The 22,804-nt window shown below is 36.4% G+C and overlaps 5 protein-coding genes across 9 annotated transcripts in view; 2 read left to right on the top strand and 3 right to left on the bottom strand.

Moving 5' to 3' along the window:
• Positions 1 to 93: 93 nt before the first annotated feature.
• Positions 94 to 3,802, top strand: LOC140961644 (organic cation/carnitine transporter 7-like). 2 transcript variants are annotated; one of them, XM_073420298.1, is made up of 6 exons: positions 613 to 755; positions 1,107 to 1,176; positions 1,513 to 1,750; positions 1,830 to 2,328; positions 2,537 to 2,739; positions 3,454 to 3,802. In XM_073420298.1, exons 1-6 carry the CDS (start codon positions 746 to 748, stop codon positions 3,685 to 3,687), a joined length of 1,254 nt encoding a protein of 417 aa, XP_073276399.1. In that variant the 5' UTR covers positions 613 to 745; the 3' UTR covers positions 3,688 to 3,802. The 2 variants fall into 2 exon arrangements, with proteins under 2 accessions (XP_073276398.1, XP_073276399.1); XM_073420297.1 differs by lacking the exon at positions 1,107 to 1,176 and having other exon boundaries at positions 94 to 755.
• A 279-nt stretch (positions 3,803 to 4,081) lies between these two features.
• On the top strand, positions 4,082 to 6,398 carry LOC140962033 (pentatricopeptide repeat-containing protein At4g31070, mitochondrial). Its single transcript, XM_073420875.1, has one exon. The coding sequence runs from the start codon at positions 4,196 to 4,198 to the stop codon at positions 6,047 to 6,049; it is 1,854 nt and encodes a 617-aa protein (XP_073276976.1). The 5' UTR covers positions 4,082 to 4,195; the 3' UTR covers positions 6,050 to 6,398.
• On the bottom strand, positions 6,294 to 8,164 carry LOC140962034 (uncharacterized). The gene is made up of 3 exons (XM_073420876.1): positions 7,922 to 8,164; positions 7,654 to 7,798; positions 6,294 to 6,554 (listed from the first exon to the last, which is right to left on the bottom strand). The coding sequence occupies exons 1-2, from the start codon at positions 8,081 to 8,083 to the stop codon at positions 7,655 to 7,657; spliced, it is 306 nt and encodes a 101-aa protein (XP_073276977.1). The 5' UTR covers positions 8,084 to 8,164; the 3' UTR covers positions 6,294 to 6,554; position 7,654.
• Positions 8,165 to 9,779: 1,615 nt separating this feature from the next.
• Positions 9,780 to 12,042, bottom strand: LOC140961883 (beta-amyrin 28-monooxygenase-like). The gene is made up of 3 exons (XM_073420647.1): positions 11,039 to 12,042; positions 10,292 to 10,479; positions 9,780 to 10,213 (listed from the first exon to the last, which is right to left on the bottom strand). The coding sequence occupies exons 1-3, from the start codon at positions 12,003 to 12,005 to the stop codon at positions 9,920 to 9,922; spliced, it is 1,449 nt and encodes a 482-aa protein (XP_073276748.1). The 5' UTR covers positions 12,006 to 12,042; the 3' UTR covers positions 9,780 to 9,919.
• Positions 12,043 to 15,509: 3,467 nt separating this feature from the next.
• LOC140961258 (cycloartenol Synthase-like) overlaps positions 15,510 to 22,804 on the bottom strand; it is an 8,746-nt gene continuing 1,451 nt past the window's right edge. For all 4 annotated transcript variants that reach the window (XM_073419666.1, XM_073419667.1, XM_073419668.1 and 1 more), the window contains exons 3-19: positions 22,698 to 22,804; positions 22,161 to 22,250; positions 21,850 to 22,044; positions 21,659 to 21,743; positions 21,101 to 21,267; positions 20,694 to 20,882; positions 20,175 to 20,288; positions 19,402 to 19,524; positions 19,169 to 19,291; positions 18,991 to 19,089; positions 17,887 to 17,943; positions 17,347 to 17,393; positions 16,943 to 17,086; positions 16,627 to 16,804; positions 16,358 to 16,438; positions 16,033 to 16,116; positions 15,510 to 15,783 (exon numbers count right to left, since the gene is read on the bottom strand). The exon at positions 22,698 to 22,804 is cut by the window's right edge and continues 79 nt beyond it. In XM_073419666.1, coding sequence (XP_073275767.1) covers positions 15,670 to 15,783; positions 16,033 to 16,116; positions 16,358 to 16,438; positions 16,627 to 16,804; positions 16,943 to 17,086; positions 17,347 to 17,393; positions 17,887 to 17,943; positions 18,991 to 19,089; positions 19,169 to 19,291; positions 19,402 to 19,524; positions 20,175 to 20,288; positions 20,694 to 20,882; positions 21,101 to 21,267; positions 21,659 to 21,743; positions 21,850 to 22,044; positions 22,161 to 22,250; positions 22,698 to 22,804 — 1,997 coding nt within the window. In that variant the 3' untranslated portion in view covers positions 15,510 to 15,669. The remainder of the gene's footprint in view (positions 15,784 to 16,032; positions 16,117 to 16,357; positions 16,439 to 16,626; positions 16,805 to 16,942; positions 17,087 to 17,346; positions 17,394 to 17,886; positions 17,944 to 18,990; positions 19,090 to 19,168; positions 19,292 to 19,401; positions 19,525 to 20,174; positions 20,289 to 20,693; positions 20,883 to 21,100; positions 21,268 to 21,658; positions 21,744 to 21,849; positions 22,045 to 22,160; positions 22,251 to 22,697) is intronic.

Below are 22,804 nucleotides of genomic sequence, written 5' to 3'. Positions count from 1 at the left end.
TTTATGAATTTAATTTGGAATTTTTAAGATTCTATAATATCCATGTTTCAAATTTACTAAAGCAAATTTAACTATTTGACTAATAAGTTGAGGTAGAATAATTGTCCAAGAATTTGTTTCTCTCAAATTATTTTTTTTCATTTCACTTTGTTTCCGTAACTTCGACACTATCATCTTCAATATTCACGGGAACTGAAATTTTCTCGAATTTGCTACTGAAAATTGATTCTTAATCGGTTTCTGCATCCAATACTGCCCCAGAAATCAAGATTTGATATTTACAAAGTCACCGCCTTTTCATTATTACAACCTTATTCTTCTGTTGATCGTCAACTTTAAAGATTCAAATGTTAAAATCGAAAACAAAAAATTTCTGATGAAGACTTTGTACGGTCCACTGCCTTTTTTCTACTATTTGGCTGCAGATTGATGAAGGACTAATATTCTGCCCAGGCAGCCTCCGGATATTGAGTATTCTTCCCAGAAATGGAAGATCAAAGCTCTGTATACACATTAGATGAAGCGCTTTCTACCGTGGGATTTGGGAAATTTCAGAGTCTGGCTCTGGTTTTCGCCGGTGTCGGATGGTTTTCGGAGGCCATGGAGATGAATCTGCTGTCCTTTATTGGGCCAGCAGTCAAGTCTGAATGGTCACTTTCTCCCACGGAAGAGAGCCTCCTTTCGACTGTTGTTTTCGGTGGGATGCTAATCGGAGCTTATTTCTGGGGATTTTTAGCTGATACCTATGGGAGAAGGTAGCCATTTCTGGGAATTTCTTGTGTTAACTTTAGAAGCATTTGATCTTCTGTTTTAAAGAATGCACTTGCCATTTTTTCCAGGGGAGAATCCAGCTGCCGAGTGAGGCCATCACTCCTCACCTACACGTTCTTGAAATTTTATATTAATTTTTTTTTAAAAAAAGTGTTGGCACATGAAATTCATTTATTTGCACCATCTTACACTCTCAATCTTGCTCCCTAATATCTGCACACACCCCTGCTTTCCTGCAATACATTCTTTAAGTCACTTTTTGCATATATAAGTACCGATACCATATTATATATATAGATTCTTTTTGTCATTCAAATTATTTTGGACCGGAACAGGTTTAATCGCGGGCATGCTCTGTTTTTCAGCAACAATTGTCCCTGCTTATACGAACAACTATCTTGTTCGGTACTTCATGTCTTTTTCCCATCTCTCTCGTTATTGTTGGGACCCTATTCGTGACTTTAAGCTTCGACTGAGCTGAATTATAAAAAAAACGTTGAATCAACCTTTTCTTTGATGCATACAGTATTCTCCGGAAAATTTCAAAGCACAGCAATTGATGGCCACATTGTTGAGCCTAGTTAAATCTTGTCAAAGCAATTGGATTGCATTTACTTGTCGTTCTTTCTTTATTAGAGTCTGCCAAATTTCAATCAGGGTGAATTACTTCCATTTGTTCAATATTCTTGTCCATTTCCTACTTAATCCGTGCTAAAATGACCTTTATTCTGCCCTTTACAGAATGGGTCTTCGATGCATAGCCGCAGTAACAATTGTAGCTGGATTTCTAAGTTCATTTTCCCCCAATTACGGGTCGCTACTTGTGCTCCGATGTTTGCTTGGATTCGCTGTTGCAGGTGGACATGTTTTCGGATCTTGGTTACTTGAGTTCATACCAAGTTCTAACAGAGGTGCTTGGATGCTAAGTCTGCTGATTTTCTGGATTCTTGGTGAAGTGTTTGAAGCCTCAATTGCTTGGGTATGCCAATTGCTAGATCAAACCATTTCATATTTATTTTTACATTATTATACATAAAATTCAATTACTTTTGGTGCAGATTATCATGCCAAGATTGGGGTGGAGATGGCTACTTGCTCTCTCTGCCACACCATCTCTAATAGCACTCATATTGTCCAATTTCATTCCAGAATCTCCAAGATACTTACACATGAAAGGTAAAACAAACGAAACACTAAGAATTTTGGAGAAAATCGCTCTTATCAACCGCAAAGACCTCCCAACTGGTTGTCTTGTATCTGATCAAGAGATGGTTATAGACGAAGAGGATTGTACCTCGGAAGGAACCCTTCTCCCATCCTCAATTAAAAAGACGACGTTCCTTAAATCCATATTCGAACTCTTTTCATCTGATCTATGGGGGACCACTCTTCTGTTGTGGATTCTGCATTTCACATTCACATTTGCTTACTACGGAGTTGTGTTAATGACATCTTCATTGAACAGCGGAAGCAATGAGTGTGAATCGAAGACTAATAATTTGGAAGGTTCAAAGGATGCTAGCCTCTATGTTAGTGTTTTTATAGCTTGTTTAGCAGGTAATCTTGTTCTTCTATGTATCGAAATTATTAGTAATTTTTTCAAAATTGAAATTCTGAACAAATATTTGAGATGAGTTGCACATGAACTGAGTTGAGCTCAAATATACTCCAGTAATACTATTATCAGGCTCAACTCAATTCACAGTTTTGACTATGGAACTCCGCTCCAGCTCAACTTTTTATTTTCTTGGGTATCGATTTGCAGAATTTCCCGGGTTTCTCATAGCAACAATTCTTGTGGATAGAATAGGCCGAAAGCTCACCATGGAAATATTGACCCTTTTTGGGCTCATTCTAATCCTACCATTGTCTTCCCATCAGAATCAGATCGTAACAACGGCTTTGCTATTCGGTGCTCGAATGTTCCTTTTTGCTGCATTTTCCACCTTAACCATCTATGCAAAGGAGGTAAATTGCAATATTCTTGTGTCTTAATTTTTATCACGAGTCCAAAGCAGTTGAGTCGACCTAAGTATGTAGTAACACTATCCTTGAGCTCGACTTGATATGACACGCTAGCTCTATGCTATATGCTATAGCACTACTTGAGCTCGAAAAATGCTCATCTTCGAGTAGCCACCATAACTTGATCCATGTGTTTATGGAGATTTGAGGGATTAACTCGAATTAAAAAATCTCAATCTCAAACTTTAAAAAATGACCACCCTATCCGGCTTAAAAGTTTGACTCAGAAAAAGATTTAAGTCATGAAAGATACCAAGATATAATAGTGATTTAACTAAATTAGATAAAAAGAAGTAAGATGAATGAAAGAAAAATGACTCTAGCTCAAATAGCTTATTTATGTTTAGCTGCTCAAATAGCTTGACTCAGTTGTGCCATATTGTTCTCAAGCAATTCTGCTCTTTAGCTACTTTGTCTTACGTTACAACCATATGATATTCATATAAATTGTCACACTTGCACCAGGATCACTCAAATGGGAATTTATAAATTCCATTGACAACTACTTCACATATGCCCTAGTTTTACACATGAGTTAATCGTGATCTTATAAAGACACTCACACAACACACACCAACCCGGTATCACATGCATTTATCCTGAAAACGATGAAATGAAACTTTGTTGTTGTTTCTTTGGGGTTAACAATGATGATAGGTGTATCCAACATGTGTAAGGGCCAGTGGCTCAGGACTTGCAACCTCAATGGGAAGAATAGGTGGAATGATATGTCCACTCATGGCTGTGGGTTTGGTCAGAGGATGCCATCAAACTGCTGCGGTTGTTATGTTCGGAATTGTAATAATTATTTCGGGAATTTGTGTTATGTTTTTCAAATTTGAGACCAAAGGAAGAGTTTTAACAGACAACATTGTTAGCACTGCACAATAATCTACTTTTCCATGTTAGGATTTTGGTTTTCTTGTATTCCATGAAAGAAGAATGACTTTTGCCTGAGAATTTAGTTCTCCATGTGTTGGAATTTGATATGCATTTGATTTTCTTCCATCTGTATGTTTGAATAATATAATATAATGAATAATCTGCTTTTATAATGAAGGAATATTTCCGGATATAACTTTTGTAATGAATAGGTAGAATGCTAGAATCTAAAATAAATAACCAGGAATGACTATTAATCACTTGCTGATTTGATACACACTTTGTAACCCTTTTTTCCCTCCAAAATTACCCCACAATTTTAATTTTGGATTTTTTTTTTCATAATATAATGTCATCCACTCCATGGCACGATCATAAAATTTATGTATTCAAAGAACTTGGACAAAAAACAACGAACTTACTACTATGTCAAAAGGACTTCTTTCTGGTCTAAAAGCTTGCGGGCAATGAAAATAAAAAGAATATTGATATCGATTTATGAAAACATGGCACAAGAATGTTGAGACAAAGGGAATACTACCACTTCGAATACGTCAAACGTTTGATTTCAACGACTCAAGGCGCCGCAACATCTGCTCACAGGCCCGACATTGCAATCAAGCGCTTGGTCTCGGAAGGACTGTACAGCCAAGCCCTTTCATTCTACAAACAACACGTCCACCCGTTTGAATCAAGCTCACACACAGCCTTCGTTTTTCCATCCATCGCCAAAGCTTGTGCTCATTCCCAAATTCACCAATCTTTGGGTCTTCAGGTCCACTGCAACGTCATAAAAAATGGGTTTGATTCAGAATTTACTGTATCGAATTCCATTATGTCAATGTATTGTAAGTTTTTGGGTATGGAGAATGCGCGGAGGGTGTTCGATGAAATGCTCAGTAGAGATACCGTTTCTTGGAATGGGGTGATTAATGGATATATTCAAAATGGGCTCTTTTCCGAGGCATTGAAGATGTTCTTGGAAATGTATGCGCATGGTTTTGTGCCCAAGCCTGAGCTGATTGCTAGTGTTGTTTCTGCATGTGTTAAGAGTGAAAATTGGAGGCTAGGAAGGGCTATGCATGCTCTTGTGTTACTTGATGAGAGAATAGAGAAGTCAGTTTTTGTTTCCACTGCATTGCTGGATTTCTATTGGAGGTTTGATGATTCGAATATGGCATTTCTTATTTTCGATAAGATGGAAGAAAAAAATGTGGTCTCTTGGACTTCTATGATTTCGGGATGCATCGATGCTTGTGACTATTTCACCGGATTCATGTATTTCCGTGCTATGCAAGTTCAACATATGAAGCCCAACAGAGTGACATTGATTACCATTTTACCGGCATGTGCAGATTTAGACTCAATATTGCTCGGCAAGGAGATTCATGGTTACGCTATACGCCATGATTTTGATTCTGATCCACACTTATCATCAACTCTATTGCATATGTACTGTGAATCTGGGGAGGGATTGAAGCTTGGGAAGCTCATATTTGAAAAATCGGGTAAAGATAATATTGTCATGTGGAGTGCGATCATCTCAGGCTATTCTCACAGAAAGGATAGTGCTAGAGAAGCTATAAGGCTATTTAATGAAATGCAAAAGATTGGGATTCTACCAAATAATGTTACCATATTGGCCGTTATTTCTGCATGTGCTAATCTAGCATCCTTACTAGATGGCTTTGTAGTCCATGGTTGCTCTTTGAAACTGGGTTTGGGTACCAACTTGTTCATTCAAAACTCTCTTATTAACATGTATTCCAAGTGCGGTGATCTTAAAGATTCTGTAAAAGTGTTTGATGAAATGGCGACTAAGGATTGTGTTTCTTGGAGTGCTCTAATTCATGCGTATGGACTTTATGGCTATGCAGATGAAGCTCTGCAAGTCTTTGATGAGATGCGAGAGAGTGGAATAAAGGCTGATGAAGTGATATATCTTGCCATTTTATCCACTTGTAACAATGCTGGACTTGTAGATGAAGGCCAAATGGTTTTTGATCGAGCCTTAAAAGATGCAGATGTGTCCTTGACGATGGAGCATTATGCTTGTTATATTGATCTTCTTGGAAGAGCTGGTAAGCTTGAAAATGCATGTGACGTTGTTGATAGAATGCCAATGGCGCCTAGCCCAAGGATTTGGAGTTCATTGGTTTTTGCATGTAAACTTCATGGAAAATTGGATATTGCAGAATCATTAGCTTGTAAACTAGTTAGTGTTCAACTTGATAATCCTGCTAATCATACTTTGTTTAGTATGGTGTATGCGGAAACTGGTAAGTGGACTGGGATGGAAGAAGTGAGAAGATACATGAAGGAAAGGAAGTTGAGGAAAAGCTGTAGCTTTAGCAAAATTTTGTTAGGATAATCAACCCGAACATTTGGAGTTATATTGGTCTTCACCAATGTTTTAGCATGTCACAATGAAGTAAATCAAGAGAGATGAAATATATTTACAGATGGTGTAATATATTTATGCTTCAAAACATCATACAAGAGCATATTATTGTTCTTTTATCAGCAATTTATAACATTTCCAGGATGTCATGACAGGTTAAGTCAGAAAATATTTCGGGCACCACAACAATCAATTTCCAATTGAAACCAGATACACTCAAACAAAGAAATGCTTGGCTATACGACCTTTAGTTTCTGAAACCGATTTCCAGGAACCCTAATCCCCAGATCTAAGGCATAGACAGAAGCTGCCAAGAAAAGACACTACCTACCAAAGGTCCTATACCAAATGAAACTAGTATCATTAGTAATTGGATAGCCAACAGAAAAATGTCATCTTTATCCTCATGGAGATAGCAAATATGTTCTACAGGTGGTACGCCTCTCTTGGCTGAGCAGCTTGCAGTCCATTTCACCTAGCAAACACAAAAGAACTGCAATTAGATTGTGTCAATTTCACCTACGGCCATTCGATTTCAAGAGAAAATTACAAACAAGAAAAAGTTAGCAAGACACAAAGCGCCATTTTTAACAAGCACACAGAAGTAAGATTGTGTGCGTGTCTTGGAATCATATAATTTGGTTTGTGTTCATGCTATAAAACTGCACAAATGTTCAAGCGATTCTCATTAGCGATTGTGCACTTACTAGTTCATGAGAATGGCCTTCCAACATTTTGGCATAGAAACATATATTCATCAACAGTATATTAGAAATTGAACAGACTAAGAATTGAAAGTCTTAAGCCATCTCTTGGAGGTAACTTAATTGACTGTTCACACTTCACAAGAAAAATAATAAAATGCAGCCATCACTTGAAAATCATAACGATTGACAAGGTCATTCAAAGTCACAATAATTCTCAGGTTAATAAATAATAAAAAATATATATAACTGGTTAATAATTTCTCATTTATTAAATAAATTATTGACCTGGCACAACCCAATAAAGTAATAATTAACCATAATCTGCACCTATATACTATCAAAAGATTCGGAATTTCGAACAGGAATTACAAAGCTTGACTGAGGTATACCAATGGACAGAAAGGAGGCCAATGATCTCATCGGTGGCAAGGTTGTAGCACATATTCAATATTTTAAAGGATGTTTCCCATGATAGTAACTCGCCAATAGCATAATAACCGAAGTTTCAAAGGCAAAGCCGCCTGTTTTTGATAGAAGAAATGGACGCAGAACTGTTCAATTTCTTATCCCATGACAAATCAAACTACCTATTATTTCTCAAGTTCTTACATGAGCGCCACAATCTTGAGCAAATTTTAGCATTTCGATGTTAGCCAGCCTCGAAAATTCTATTTAAAGCTCTATCATCTTGTTCGCCAACTTGAACAATCAAAGCTTAACCGTGCAATCAATTTCATTTTCGTCACAATCCATTGAAAGCCAACAGTAGCATCAATAATTATCTTTCTTCACACAAACTCATCTAAAAAGTAAGGACATTAACATAGCAAGTGCAGCAAACTTTGGACAATAGAAATTTATAATTACCTCATGAGGCACTGCTGCTCGGACCATCAGGTCCACTCTCGACCTTTCTAAGGGACGGCGGCACATATATCTTAGCTTTCTTAAGAATCTCAGCCACCACCCAATGCTTCCGCTTGCTAAGCGGCCTCGAAGGATCCAACCTCACCTGCAATTATATTAACAAACCGAAATAACTATTATCACATCCACACAATCATTCATCTCAATCAACAACTCAAATTGATAGATGAAAACCAATTGTGACTGCGTGAGAGTGGGAGAAACTAACACGATCGCCGATGTTGCATTGTTCTTGCTCGTCGTGTGCCATAAATTTGGAAGTGCGCTTCACGTATCGGTTGTACAGCTTATGGTGGAAGAGCCGATCCACTGCCACCACCACCGATTTCTGCATTTTGTTTGAGACGACTATCCCCACCACCGGCTTCATAGTCGTTGAGATTCTCCCAATCTTCACCCCAAGCTAAACCCTTCGTGACCAGTGAGTCAGTGACACTGCTAAACCATACACTTGGGCTTTTTTTTCTTCGATATCATATTCATTTAACAGGCCCAATCAATTTGGCTTCTAACTAAACATCGGGCCGTTCGACTGAAACGAGTGCCTAGTATTAATTTATTCGAGGGTCTATGAGAGAGGCCCGAATTGAGCTGTTTCAATTTTTCGAGCTAATTGAGCTTCTAACTAAACATTGGGCCTTTCGACTGAAACGAGTTTGGCTCGAAAGATGTGCTGTATCGTTGTTATAAACGAATCGAGTCCATTTCTGAATTTTTTGAGAGATTCAAAAAATTCAGAAATGGACTCGATTCGTTTATAACAACGATACAGCACATCTTTCGAGCCAAACTCGTTTCAGTCGACTCAAAAAATTCAGAAATGGACTCGATTCGTTTATAACTCTCAAAAAATTCAGAAATGGACTCGATTCGTTTATAACAACGATACAGCACCTCTTTCGAGACTCAAAAAATTCAGAACTGGACTCGATTCGTTTATAACAACGATACAACACCTCTTTCGAGACTCAAAAAATTCAGAACTGGACTCGATTCGTTTATAACAACGATACAGCACCTCTTACGAGCCAAACTCGTTTCAGTCGAACGGCCCAATGTTTAGTTAGAAGCTCAATTAGCTCGAAAAATTGACACAGCTCAATTCGGACTCAAAAAATATTTGATTCATATTTGAATTTATCGAACTCGAGTCGAATTCTAACATTTTTCGAGCCAAACTCGAACAAAAATATTTTGTTCGACAATTCGCGAGCCGCTCGCGAGTGTTAATATTTTATTAATATAATATAATTATATTAAATGTATATTTATAGGCTTTCAGACGATTAAACCTTTCGAACTTCTATTTTTGAACATTGATATCCGAAGAATAGTTCGCGAATGGTCGAGACGAACTCAAAAGCGAACTTTCTTTCGAGCATAACCCGATAAAAAAAAATTAAAAAAATTTCGAGCTTCGAATCGAGCTCAAACGCGAATATACTTAATTCGAGTCGAATTAAAACCTTAAATTTTTACTGATATTTGGCTTGATTCAGTTCGTTTACACCCCTGATCTATATATCCAGCATTTGTACTCTTCATATTTTATACTAACGTTATATTCTATGCGACACTGGGTGAAGCTCTGAAACATCCACCATTCCACAGATTCCGATGAACGGTGAAAATCTACCAAATAACACATCTAATGAAGCATATCCGATGAAACATAAAATCTCCTTTATATAGCAATCTTGACAATTTGGAGAAAGATCTCGACTTCGATACTCCTAAAACCCTCCACCCCAAATATCATAACAATAATAATAAAAATTTATCAATTTTATGGATGGTATGAAAGATCTATGTTGCATAATCTAATCTCCTTTAGAAGTAGATATAAATTGAATATTTGTAATCATTGAAAAGACTTGAATATATATTTTTGATCGATTGGTACCACGTTTGTTTTGTGTATAAAATATCACGAGTTCAAATCCTGTCCTTCTTACTTTTTACGACTCAAAAAGAGTAGAAACGAGGAATTGCAAACGTGTATAAAATGTCACGAGTTCAAATCCTGTCATCCTTACCTTTTACGACTCAAAGGAGTAATAACGAGGAATCGCAAACACCTTCTTGCAAAGTATATTTAACATCTAATTAATTACCATACATAAGATTTACATTTTATGATTCTTTCATTTATTTACTTTAAAATTAAAATACTACAAGGAAAACAACAGAGTTAAACGTTACAGGCTTAGCGGGGATAAAGGCGGATAGGCAATCCCTTGGTAGGGATAGGTATTGGATTGACAACAATCTCTTCATCCGGGACAATTTTATCCCACCGGAATCTCGTGACAAGATGGTGCATGAAAACCAGGATTTCTAATCTTGCATACTCTTTACCGGGGCACATTCTTGGTCCTCCACCAAACGGAACAAATGTATATGGAGCTGGCCCATCTCCCTCGAATCGCGACGGGTCGAACTTCCGGGGATCCGGGAACACATCCGGGTTTAAGTGGGTCGAGCTTGAACACCAATACAGCTGCATTAAATCATTAATCGTGAATGAGATCGGTCGGTTTGTTTCATTAATTTTCAAATTTTATTAATTGTAAATTACCTTCCAACCCTTGGGGATTGAGAATCCATTGTACATGAAATCAGACATGGCTTCTCTGAAAGCACCTTGGAGTGGTGGGGAGAGCCTTAGCACTTCACAAGCAACATTCCATGAATATTTCATCTTTTGAATGTCATCCCAGTTCAACATCTCACCAGGACCTTTGGAATTTGCAATCTCAATTTGCTCTAACAACAACAATAATAATCAAAATAATTATTAATTTTTTTTAAAAAAAGAAAGAAATAGTTATTTAGTAAATGATACCATTTATTAAGTGACATATGAAAAATAGAGAAAACATTATTTAATCAGTTGTTTTAGTTATATACACAAATTGGGTCGTTGGTCATTAACAAATTTGCCGCAAGAATGACCATCGGCATGTTTTAGCAAATATATACATTTTTAATGCAAAAACTTGTGTGAGACGGTCTTACGGATCGTATTTTGTGAGACAGATATTTTGTTTGGGACATCTATGAAAAAATATTATTTTTTATGCTAAAAATATTACTTTTTATTGTGAATATCGGTAGGGTTGACGTGAGACCGTCTCAGAATAGACCTACCCCATTTTTAAAGAAGACATTCCATGTGCATGCACTTTCCAACCGTAAAATACGTTCAATTTTGACAAGTAATAAACTTATAATTTATATGAATATCGAAAAAAAAAGTAATAGAACTTTTTAAAAGAGGTAAAATTATGATAAGTTATTTTTGATAGGTCGGAAAATTTCATACCCTTGTAAACTCCTTGGTAGATCCGTGGCAACTCAGACAGATACTTCACCACGAACGTACACGCAGAGCTAGCAGTGTCATGCCCTCCGATTAGCAACCCTAGGATCTTATTCGCGACATCCATTTCATGCATGAATCCTCCATTCTCATCGCTTGTCAGAAGCATATGGGACAGAATATCTTGCGTAGGTGACGCTTTCCCTTCTGACAGATCGATTTTTCTTTGCTTGATGATGGAAACAAGCTCCTTCCTGAGGAACCTCGAGGCTTTCATGGCCCTGAAAAATTGTGTTCCAGGCAGTTCTATGGGCATAGATATCAAACCTGACACTAAAACATTGAAGGGCTCCGCGAATCTGTTTACATGGATTGGATCTTCGACGCTGATAAAGATTTTGCACGCTAGCAAGAAGGTATAGCTCTTTGTCAGAGGGAAGACGGTGACTTCTTGTTTGTTCTCCCATTTTTCTGCGAAGTGTCTCCTAGCCATGCGATCCATTATGCCGATGTATAGTTGAAGGGCTTCTGCTTTGAGGACGTTTGTTAGGATTTTTCTCATTCTAATGGACTCTTTTTTGAAGGACGTTTGTGCTGAAGTTGGGAAGATCTTGTCTACTGAACTGGGCCACCATGATTGGACTAGCTTGTTCTCGTTTGAGAACAGGAACTTGTTGCCATTTGCGCCGCAGAAAACAGCCACCTGTTCACCTAAGAGATGAGTTCTGAAAACTGGGGATGAGAACTTTTTCAAACGATCGTAGATGAACTTTTCAGGGTGACCTTTCCAACCGGTGGAAAGGAATTCAAGGCTTTCGCCGACGAATGGCCACCCGCTTCCACCCGGAGGTAGTGGTTCTTCGCCGCCGCTGACGAAGGAGGAGTGCTTGTTTTTGAAGAAAAGGAGGTGGAGGAAGAGGAGAACTGAGGATACGAAGAGGCAGAGGACAAAGACGAACAATAACTCCATCAATGAATGCAGAGACTGTGGTTTGTGTTTTTCATCTTTTATTTTTATATTAGTACAACCTCCGCAACCAACAACGCTTTCGTAATACGATTTCAATTTTTAAAAATCGTAACTTTCATTTTAACTTTTTTTTTTTTAAAAAAAAGTATTTTCTTCTCTATTTTTTTCTATAAGCTACAAACTAATATTATATTGAATATAAAAATATTAGAGTGATCTCTTTTATATGCTCGTTAAAGAGACCGATACCGTAAAAAAAGTTGAATATTTAGAATAGGACAAATACAAAAGTTATCATTTATCGCATCACACAAACATGAGAGGCGTGATATTTAGACAAAGTCACAAAAGGCGTGACTTACTTTTTAATTATTATTTTTTAAAAAAAAAAATTGAAGTCACGCCTTTTAGAATGGCGAGACTTCTCTTTAAAAAAAAATATATAATAAAAATAGGTATAGTTTACAGTTATATTGTAATTAGTTATTGAAAGAATAACAAAAAAAGTAATGATAAGTAAAACAATTATAAGGTATATATAGCATTATAATTTTTCCCATATTGATAACAATAGTCATATTATTAATAATTTTAATTATGACAAATGTACTAAAAATAATAAGATATTCATAATAATAGGAGTATTGGTTATTGGCAATATAAACTTTATCTTAATAATAAAAATGTATTCAATCGACATACAAGTCAGTAAAGTTCTCCCGGAAAGAGAGATTTAATTAAGCATTCACAAATTAATTAGTACTCTGCATTAGAACACCGATAACTAATTTCATTAACTAAATCATTTTAAAATAATATTATTTCTATAGCTGTTCATTCGATTTCATTTCAAGTTGTTACATAATTTTATGACACAAGATATATAGTTAAGTAAATTTTATGACACAAGAAATATAGCCACGGGGATGTGTATCGGATAAAACTCTCGACTGAATGCAGCAGCATGCAAATCACGTTAAACATGTGAAAACATAATAGACAAGTCTTACGCAGCTTGTCTAAGAAGATGGTGGTATAGGAATTAAATAGAATATCTGACCATTATAAATACACATGTTCCACTGACTTGGAAATCCCTCAAAAGTTTAAGTTAACCTAACATAATTCTGCAATATGGGAGTGTGTTTTGTCCATTAGTATCGTAGATCAAGGGACAGTGCGGGACACAGGAAATTTTGCTAGCCAGGGTTGCATGGGATATATGGAATGCTTGTAACAAATGGGTGTTCGTCGGACGAAAGACTTGGACGCAGGAAATTTTGGATTCTGTCAACAGTTTATAGGGGGGCTTTCTGGTTAGCAACATCACTTCTTCTTCATCCACAGGTACACATTTAGCTAGCCCACGCCGGTGTTCTCCCCCAATGAATAAAATTAAAATCAATGATGATGTTGCTGTACGGGGTGATTTACCTTGTTCCTGAGTAGGTTTAGGGAGAAGAGATGCCGCTGGGACGTCTACTACCGGGACAGTTTACTTCACATATATATGGATGAGGTACATGCTGTATGTGTTGGAACTTGGAAGGGTGTACGTCTAGCTGTTTTAAGGTACCAATATGAAAGTTGGATAGTAAAAATAGATGTCAACAATGTGATGAATGACATTTCTGTTGGAAAATTTTGACGCTTAATGAATGAAAATTAAGCAAATAAATCAATGTGTTTGATTGAAAGAATTCGAAACGGAAAACGAAGCTTAATGAACGAATATTAAGTTCGGTCGTTCTGAATTAAACTCGAAACAAGTTCATCGAATGTTGCAAGAACTTCAAACGAGTAGTCGGAACATGTAAGGGACGGAAACGATGGAGAAAAAAAAAATTTGTACGTGAACAGTAGCAGGCGCGCACCTGCGCGCGAATCGGCACGCATGTGCGCGCGCTTGGCAGTAGCCGGCGCGGATCGGCGCGCAGGTGCGCGTGCCTGCCCGAAGCAGGCGCGCACCTGCGCGCAGATCCGCGCGCAGGTGGCAGCGCCTGCCGAGAGCGCTCGGCAAGCACGCGCAGCACTCGGCAGCGTGCGCGCGCGGGCGCCTCCTCGCGCCCCTTCGGGCTGTTTTCGTGTCCCTTCGATTTTTCTGGCATTTTTTCATTTCCTTGGCATTGTTTGATGATTGTGATCAGTTACAATGGCCAAGGGACACCCTTATGAATGAAAGCTCATGTCTTTTCACATGAAAATCATTAAATACATGATTATTCAAAATCAAAACACATATTACATCATTTTGAATCTTCTTCTTCTTCCTTCTTCTAAAAGAGAGAGTTTTATTCATTTCTTATGATAGAACTTGAATATTTGAGTGCTCATTATTCAAGTGTTGTAGTTGTATCTTGGGAGAAGATTGCCACAAACTCTAGCACATTGTGAGGGCAAATTCTTCTTAAGGAGAAAGTGTTCAACACTTGCCTCTACAAAACCATTTTCATTGTTTTCTTCTTATTTTCCTCTCATATTTGAATACCCCACACAACAATTTCTAACATTCCCCATGCACACCAAAAACCTCCGTCATCTTCAACATTGATATAGTTAGGCATATAGCTCTATCCGAAATAGAATTTTAAACTTAAAATTCTTTATTATTTTAAATTAATATACATTCGCTAATATCAAATTAATCCAAAATTTACATATAATATTTTTTTAAAGAAATTGAACCACTCGGGCTCAATGAATGTGGCTCCGCCATTGATCTTGGATATTTGTGGCTTAAGTCGACAACATTCACATACCTCCATTTCAATATTCTGCACTCTCAACTAATGTCGTTGCTCACCCGTGGGGGACTCGTATTGTTAGATGTGAGGCATTATTTTTATTGGGTTATGTAACTTTATTGCTAAGAAATATTTTAGTTACTGATATTTTGAAGTAATCATCAATACATTAAATAAAAAAAATTACCTCATACTTATCCGGAAAAATAGAATTAAAATAAATAATAATAATATAAAGAAAAAAGAAAAAACAACACCTCATACTATACATAACGGTTTCACCCTTAAAAGAAGCCTTTTTAACTATTTCATTCAAGAGTAAGTTTTTTTAAAAAAAAAACAATATGTCAATAACAATAATAATTTTTCATGGATGACACAAATAAAATATTTATCTTACGAAATTGATTTGTGAGACCATCTTACATGAGATTTTGTTTTAATTAAAATGTGTTGTATTTTCCATTAGAATACGTGCTTGACATGAATCATGATACTCAGATAATAAACCCATTAAACTTGGGTAAACACCTTTGAAAACTGTGAATATGGAAATTGCCCAAATTCTTCTATATCTCCGACAAATTTACATGTAAATCCACATTCTCCAAAGGGTCAATATATCATTCGGAAAACCCAAGACTGAATGTGAAAAACAGGGACAACTTTCGTGTTTTCAGTAATTATATTTAAAATATAAGTCATCCCATCAGTATACTGTATATGTCACAGCAGAAAAATATTTTGACAGAAGAGACCATTAAGAGAATGTATCTTATTCTAAAGCTTATTATAAGCATGGAATTGAGACACATAACAACGAGAATCAAACAAGAAACAAATGCGACTACAGACCATATCCAAACATGGGAGGCGATCAAATTCGGCCAAAAATTCCCAGAAACCTATCTACATTTAATTCATCGAGTTTGCAGAACCTTGGTACGATATTCTCCCAAAGCCCAAATCGGGAATATATTTCTGTATGCAGCATACGTGATCATACAATTCCTGTTAAACACCCCCATTATCTCCTGGAAAGCGAAACCAGTAGAAATGAGAATGTTAGGCAATAAACTGAGTATTGCACAAATTTTCTTTAAATTTTATATATCATTTGAAGACTGACTGATTTATAACCTAAAGAAATCAAATTTAAGCAGAAAACTGAATTTTCTAAAGTTGAGGAGGTCAACTGAATTAAAGAAAAATAAATTGGAATAACAGAAACTAAAAGTGTGTACTAAGATTAAGAAAGCCATACAACTAGAAACAGAAATTACCTCTTGTGGGAAATCTCCATCCTCACACTGAGAGTTTATTAGGAATTTTGTCGCACGGTGAAGTGGAGACGGATCTCTCTCAGCCTGCAAGTGAGCAAATATTTCGCTAAATGAAATGTAACATAGGATTTATCAAGTCCCTTGATTTATGTTAAATTGTCTAAAATTTATTTAGTTTCCATTTTGTTGTTTATTTTCTTCTCGAGATACTTTTGACTTAATGAAATTGATCAGTAAACCTGTACAAGTGAAAAGCAACAAAACAAAACGGCAAAGATAAACATAAAAGAAAGGTATATTTCACAGGTGACAACAATTGTTTTACCTGGCCAGCAACAATTAGAGCCAGCACAGCCCATGCTGTATTCACCACATGAGACTTGCCGCCTTCAAGGTTTGAATATACCTGTACATGAATTCGGAACCATCATTGAAATTGAATACGGCATGCAACACAAATTTCACTCGTCAGTCGTGACCATGTTCAGGTTTCCACATCTGTTTATACTTTCCAAAATATCAATGTTTTCCTTTAAGCTTCCAACAGATGATAAAAAGAACAAAGAGTAGAGTAATGTGATGAAATATTTAAACCTTGTTTTGACATGAAAGATAACTTTCTCCCCAGCCTCCGGAAGGAAGCTGTTTAGATAACAAAAAATTACAAGCCTTCCTAAGGACTGAGCAATTGCTAAAATTTCGGCCAGCAGCCACCAGGCCTTTAATCCCAAACCATGTTCCATAAGTAAAACAAACTCCCCAGGATCCATACCTGTGGAGAAACTTTTGAAATCAACAAGCATCCAAAGAACCACAAAAACTGCTCAAGCAGATATTCAACTGCGTAAATTATCTAGTCTGATGGATTCTCCAACAGGAAACAAGATTGCGACAATAAAAGAAAACTGACCAGGAGCCATCTTTCTCTTGAATCCTTTCGATGAATTTAGTAGCTTTGTTGATACAACATTCTACTTCTTCCTTTCGATGTCCAGGATATGACTGTTTGAACATTACCAATGCTTGAATAGCAGCAGAAGTGCATTCGACGTACCTACAGAAGCAAATGCAGTTAAAACTAATTTAAATTTTGCTGAAGCATAGTAGCAGCTACAATTCTTTGGCGAATCTATATTGGCAGCATGATGAAATTATATGAATAAATAAATTGGTTCAAGCTAGACGAGAGATCAGCTATGCAAGACATCAGAAAATGTTCTGAGTGATCACAATCGCATAAAGGCTGTTGTGGATGAAAATATTGTTTTGTGCAGAAAATAATTAATAATATTCACAGAAGAGCAGATATCTTACGGATAGTCAATGACAATATCACCAAAAGTTTCAGCCGGATTGATTATCTGAGAGGGGAAAAAAAGAGACAGAATCAAATCAAAAGTAAATGCAACCCGACAGGATGCAAGCACCATGCGAGTAAATATACAGCAGGCAGCCGGAGTTATGTGAATAAGGACGTTCAAAGTCAATAAATGGCATATGAGAGGTAAAATTATGGTCTGAGATCAGGTTACACACTAGAAATTAGCTTCACCGTGTCAAATATCTTTCATAGTCAATATAACATTTGTACAGCAACATAACAGAAGAAGAAATGGCTACAGAATTAATTTGAGCATGAACACAATAACATGAAGGAGCTTAGACAGACAATTTTCTAGTATAACTTTAGCAATAATAAACATCAATAGTTTCAACTGAGTTATGTTAACTTTAGTTTTACGAATAATCACCAGTGAGACCAAAAAAATATATTCAAAAAGCATGCCATCATGTCAAATTACTCCACAGTTTCGTTGAACACGTAATGCTGGTAAGAAACAGAGAAAATAGTACCTCCAACCAACTATAGGATCGTGTGAGTTCATAAGTAGCCAAGCCACCTTCCTTGTTCTGCAGATAGGGCAGGGGCAGAATGCATTTTCATCAGGTCAGAAAAATCTCTTGACCCATACGGTACTTTCAATGCAGTCGGGGAGGGGCTTGGTAAATTAAGATTAATGAAAAACAATCAACAATTTGATAGGGTCCAGAAGAATGCATCTTGAATTCAATTAATCATAATCAATTGTTGCTTGTTGTTGGTTGTAATTCAATTTCGGATGGAATTTTCAATTTTTGTTTTTTCACAATTCTGGGTAACTGTTTGATAGCCCCACATGGAAATCATTTTCCTCCATATTTAGGCTTTACATACTTTAGCACAATCATGGGCCTTTTATCATTTACAGAATGAATCTCTCAACAGCTTAGTGACAGGAACATCACAATAATGACACTTGATGAGTATCAATAGAAAACGACCGTATTTGTTATCCTGGTTTTGTACTCAAGCTTGGATGATTTGTATAAAAATATTTCCAATATGTGAAAAATCATCTGCTTAATATGCCCAAGTGAAAACTTTTTCACAAAGAAATTAAATGAGTAATTAAAGCTGTTTTCTTTTCAAGGTGATATTAAAATTTGGACTCGTGTTCTAGATTTATACTGGTATTTTATACAGTAGCATCAAAAAGATTTATCCACATAGATATCATAGTAGCAGATTATAACTTCTCAACAAACAATCCATGACTTTTGGCATAACTTCAAACTCGTTAATTCACGTAAGAATACGATTTTTCAAGATAATCAGATGGAAGTAAGAATACACATGATTGATTGGTAATTCTTGATAATTCTTTTCTTTACTTCTCTTTCTCTTTTCTTTTTTTTTTTTTTTGTCTTACTCAAATTTTAAGTGGCTTTAGCTTCTAAGTTACTTTTTCCAGCAAAAGTTTTACTAGATGCTAGAAATACTAAAAATAATCACCATTTCAGAAATTAAAATTTTCTAAGCAATTGCAATTCTATAATAAAATGAATCAGCATGACGCTTTTCTTCCGTACTCTTGTTAGATATCTTTCCAACATTACACATGGTACATGTGATAGTACCTGAAGTGAAAGGATGACATTTACAGCATCGTATAATCTCTTTGCATCAAGAGGTTCTCCAACAATCTCAGCCGGAATTTTTGATAACAACAAGATTGCCTGGAAAGGAAAAGTATTACTGCACAGTCTAAACTATTAGACATTTTAAAGGAAACCTATAGTTTAAACAACCAATTACTTTCAGTCCCTCAGCTGTGCAATCTGAAATAGGCCAACCATGATCTGCAGTCGAAAATGGCCAAGCCCCTTTTGAAATGTGTCGATGCCAAAAATCCAGATTGCCAGGGCAATCATCCAACACCTTTAAATTAATATTATTTTACAAGATGATGGCAATGAAACATCAGGAAAATCAAATATAAGAACATTGACGAAGCCTAAATGATGTTAAATAAAGCACTAGGAAAAAACCTGCGAGTTTTTAATATACGTGTGAGCTTTTCTAATAGTTGGCCCAAATTCCTCAACTAGTTGTGAGGAAATTAAAGCTTGAACAGCAAAGACTGTGTCCCATAATTGACTCCCATTGTAACCCTGCAATATAATTTCTAATTATTATACTTGACTCCCATTGTAACCCTGCAATATAATTTCTAATTATTATACTATAATTTCCATAAGTTAATGAATAAATCATCTATGATCAGTAGCACTTTTGATTTAAAAAAATAGACAAAAAAATTTGAAGCTTAAATGGCTGAATAATCTAATTGGCATGCTGATAGTGTTATATGCTATAACTACTTCACTTGTTACTTGGCAAGAGGGCAAATAGTGGAAAAATGGTACTAAGTCCAGGTTCCAGTGGCATGAACTGAAAGGAAATGGCTCGGCAAGAATGTGGAACTTTATGTGCAATAGGAGAGAAGTTGTGAAAAGGACATCATAGGCATGTAATACTATTGCAACGAGGCACAACATAAAAACTCAGTTCACAAGTCAAACAAAACATGTCATCTGTCAAACACATTGCAGTTATCATGGATGAGAATGAATTGCACACTTAACAAATTCTTTCAACAAGCTGTGTTTGTTCCCATTGAATCCATGGTCAACAAGTACTTCTGATTTAAAAGGCGAGATGTTCATGAACAGAAAATATTATCGAAAACACAAGTGCAAACACACACATGCAGAAGACAAAACCATTATCCCGTTAATTTTCAGGAAAAATAAATTCTGACCTGCATCTTCATGCCATCTTCTGCAAGCCACAGATAATCATAGATTCTTGGAAGATGTAACTTGAAAGCTTCTGACTTTGGATCCTCCACCCAACAACAAAGCATATTTAAAACCTGAAAATTTTCATTTTTCGTACAATAGTTATAGAAAGGGAGTTGGATGTGTTGGCAAATGTTAAATTTTGCGCACATTTTTAAAGGTACAATCAGCAGGGGAAAAATGACATAAAAAATTGCTAATAATTAAGATAAAGTAGTCAAGCTAAAAAACATTGAATGAGACAATTCAAAAAGTATTAGTAAGTTAACTGAGATAACTAGTTTGTGTATTTAGTAGATTCATGTGTTCAACCCACAGCATGTACTCACATTATAGGAAATGATAACAGAGATATCTATAATCATCCAATATACTGTTTCCCTCGTAAACTGCTATATAAAAATTTAACTCTGTCTCGGATTTAATTTTAAACATTCAAAACATAATATCATTGTTTATGTGAAATGTTTCAAGCACACCTTGTTTACAGGTCCTATGCAAATGTAACGAGTGTTTTCGTCTTCGTAATGTACGTGCTCCATAACAGTGCGAAGTGCCTTCTCTCTCAACTTCTTCCCGGGCCAATGCATCAGAAAAGGCTCCACAGCCTTATCGAGTGATGCCCAAAGTAAATCCTGAATAAGAGGATGGGGATAGTATAGATCCTCCTGTAAAATGTCATGTGATAAGAGAGTAATTGGTAGAAACTCAAGGAAAATTAAGTGAATGATAAATATTTTGTATATTTGCCAAATCGAACTTTGTAAAGACCTCCTATGGCCCCTAGCAAATATCTATATACAAATTTTGCCTAAAATTTCTTTTACCGACTAAGGTAACTGTGATATTTGCTTTCACTAGAAATTAATGCAAGGGATTTACCAACCTTTGCGCATTCACTCCGTGCTTTATTCCAATCGATTTCATGATATGGAACAGTAAAGATCTCCTTTCTCAAAGACAGAACAGTTGGTGTAATTGGGCCTACAAACCTTCTCCCATACAAGTAGGACATTGGAAGATAAACCATCCGACAGTGACACCACATCCTCCCTGCACCAGAAGTGGAAGAGATAATATCCTTATACTAAAAAATTCCTGGTAATTTTCAAGCTCAAAATTAGATATATGACATCAATCACAAAAGGTTTCATCGCGTCTTTTACGAGAATTTCTATCTCGCTCGAAAATTTTCTCAAGTCATATGATAATAAACACCAACTTATCACCACTTTCTGCAAGAGCAAATATCAGAAGGAACAACTTTAAAAGTCAAAGAATGGTAAACAAATTGGTAGTCAAAATTACACAGAATAAGCATTCCCTTCACAACAGAATAATATGAGTTCTTACTCCAAACGGAAAACAGATCATATGTTGTTGGGCATTGCCATCACTCGCAAGCAAAATGACAAGGAAATGTTACATAGAAGACAACACTTACCTGGATGGAATGGAAGAATATAAGGGAGAATCCATATCTCAGGTGGCAGAGGATTGTTTCCAGACCATTCAAAAGCTCCAAGAACCTAACACCATTGCAACATATACAAGGAAAATGAATCATTAGCTGACGTAATACAGTGAAAAATGGATTCATCGTAAAACAAGCTCGGAAAAGGATGAGTTCTAAACTGAGAGCCACATTTTCCCCCATGATGTTATCGCAGTTGCGCCACCATGACCCAAGATCCAAATTCGCCCTTTCTCCATTGCTCCATCTCCGTCATTTGCTCCTTCACCAAGCAATCTCAAAGTGACGTAGGTCAAAACAGAGCCAAACATGGTGCTTTGCCCCTCGATGTGCAATCCCCATCCACCATCTCTGTTCTATTATGTTATGAATTAGAAGTCACTGCTGATTTCCGTGAAATGAATTGGAGAACTAAAGGAGTAGATAGCTTTGACTCATATCAGAAGTGAAATCGCAGGGTAAAATCCCCTACCTGGTGATTATAAAGGTAGCGACAAATCTCACGCCTGTGCTCTTTTGACAGTATAGCATTTAATGCTCCAGTGATGGATAATGCAATCACCTACACAATACCACAGTCAAGAACAATGATCATAAGAAATAGAAAGATGCGACGTCATGTGAAGGTGATAAATAAACTGATTGGCAGGTGGATATCTAAACGTTCATGATGTGAACTGTAACATAAAACAAAACTTACCTCCAGTCTATGAAATGAAAATGGAACATCCTAAACTACACAGTTTTCATCGGAATTTGGAAGCTTTACTTTCTAAAAGAAAGCGTGAAGGAGAAACCTTTTTACTGTTTACATGCAAAATTGCAAATGGCATGAGGTGGGTGGTGCACATACATAATTAATGAAAAATTTTATATTTGTAAAGTTATTATTTCTTTCATTGTGTGATTTCACACTGATACAATTAAGTCAAGATTAAGATTTTGAATCATGAAATAAGAGAAAACAAGGCGAAAGAACGTTTCAATTGAAGGGAAAACCTATTCTCACCAAGCCAGGCATTAGAAACATTGGACCTCCATAGTCTCCAGGCCAGTGGCCGTCATGAGCTTGCAAAGTTGAATGGAAACTGATGGCCCTCCTCAATGTGTTTGTTA

The sequence above is a fragment of the Primulina huaijiensis genome, chromosome 16 (genome assembly GCF_012295235.1).
Source record: "Primulina huaijiensis isolate GDHJ02 chromosome 16, ASM1229523v2, whole genome shotgun sequence".
Lineage (NCBI taxonomy): Eukaryota > Viridiplantae > Streptophyta > Magnoliopsida > Lamiales > Gesneriaceae > Primulina > Primulina huaijiensis.
This window is presented reverse-complemented; position numbering and strand designations above follow the sequence as displayed.

Excerpts from the sequence above, each read along its gene's own strand:
- LOC140962033 (XM_073420875.1), top strand. The coding sequence starts at position 4,196 with ATGTTGAGACAAAGGGAATACTACCACTTCGAATACGTCAAACGTTTG.
- LOC140961644 (XM_073420297.1), top strand. The coding sequence starts at position 487 with ATGGAAGATCAAAGCTCTGTATACACATTAGATGAAGCGCTTTCTACC. Across the intron at positions 2,329-2,536 it reads TTTTATAGCTTGTTTAGCAG|AATTTCCCGGGTTTCTCATA; the intron begins GTAATCTTGTTC and ends ATCGATTTGCAG. Across the intron at positions 2,740-3,453 it reads TAACCATCTATGCAAAGGAG|GTGTATCCAACATGTGTAAG; the intron begins GTAAATTGCAAT and ends CAATGATGATAG.
- LOC140961883 (XM_073420647.1), bottom strand. The coding sequence starts at position 12,005 with ATGGAGTTATTGTTCGTCTTTGTCCTCTGCCTCTTCGTATCCTCAGTT. Across the intron at positions 10,480-11,038 it reads CTACCAAGGAGTTTACAAGG|AGCAAATTGAGATTGCAAAT; the intron begins GTATGAAATTTT and ends TGTTGTTGTTAG. Across the intron at positions 10,214-10,291 it reads CAATCCCCAAGGGTTGGAAG|CTGTATTGGTGTTCAAGCTC; the intron begins GTAATTTACAAT and ends GATTTAATGCAG.
- LOC140962034 (XM_073420876.1), bottom strand. The coding sequence starts at position 8,083 with ATGAAGCCGGTGGTGGGGATAGTCGTCTCAAACAAAATGCAGAAATCG. Across the intron at positions 7,799-7,921 it reads AATGCAACATCGGCGATCGT|GTGAGGTTGGATCCTTCGAG; the intron begins GTTAGTTTCTCC and ends ATATAATTGCAG.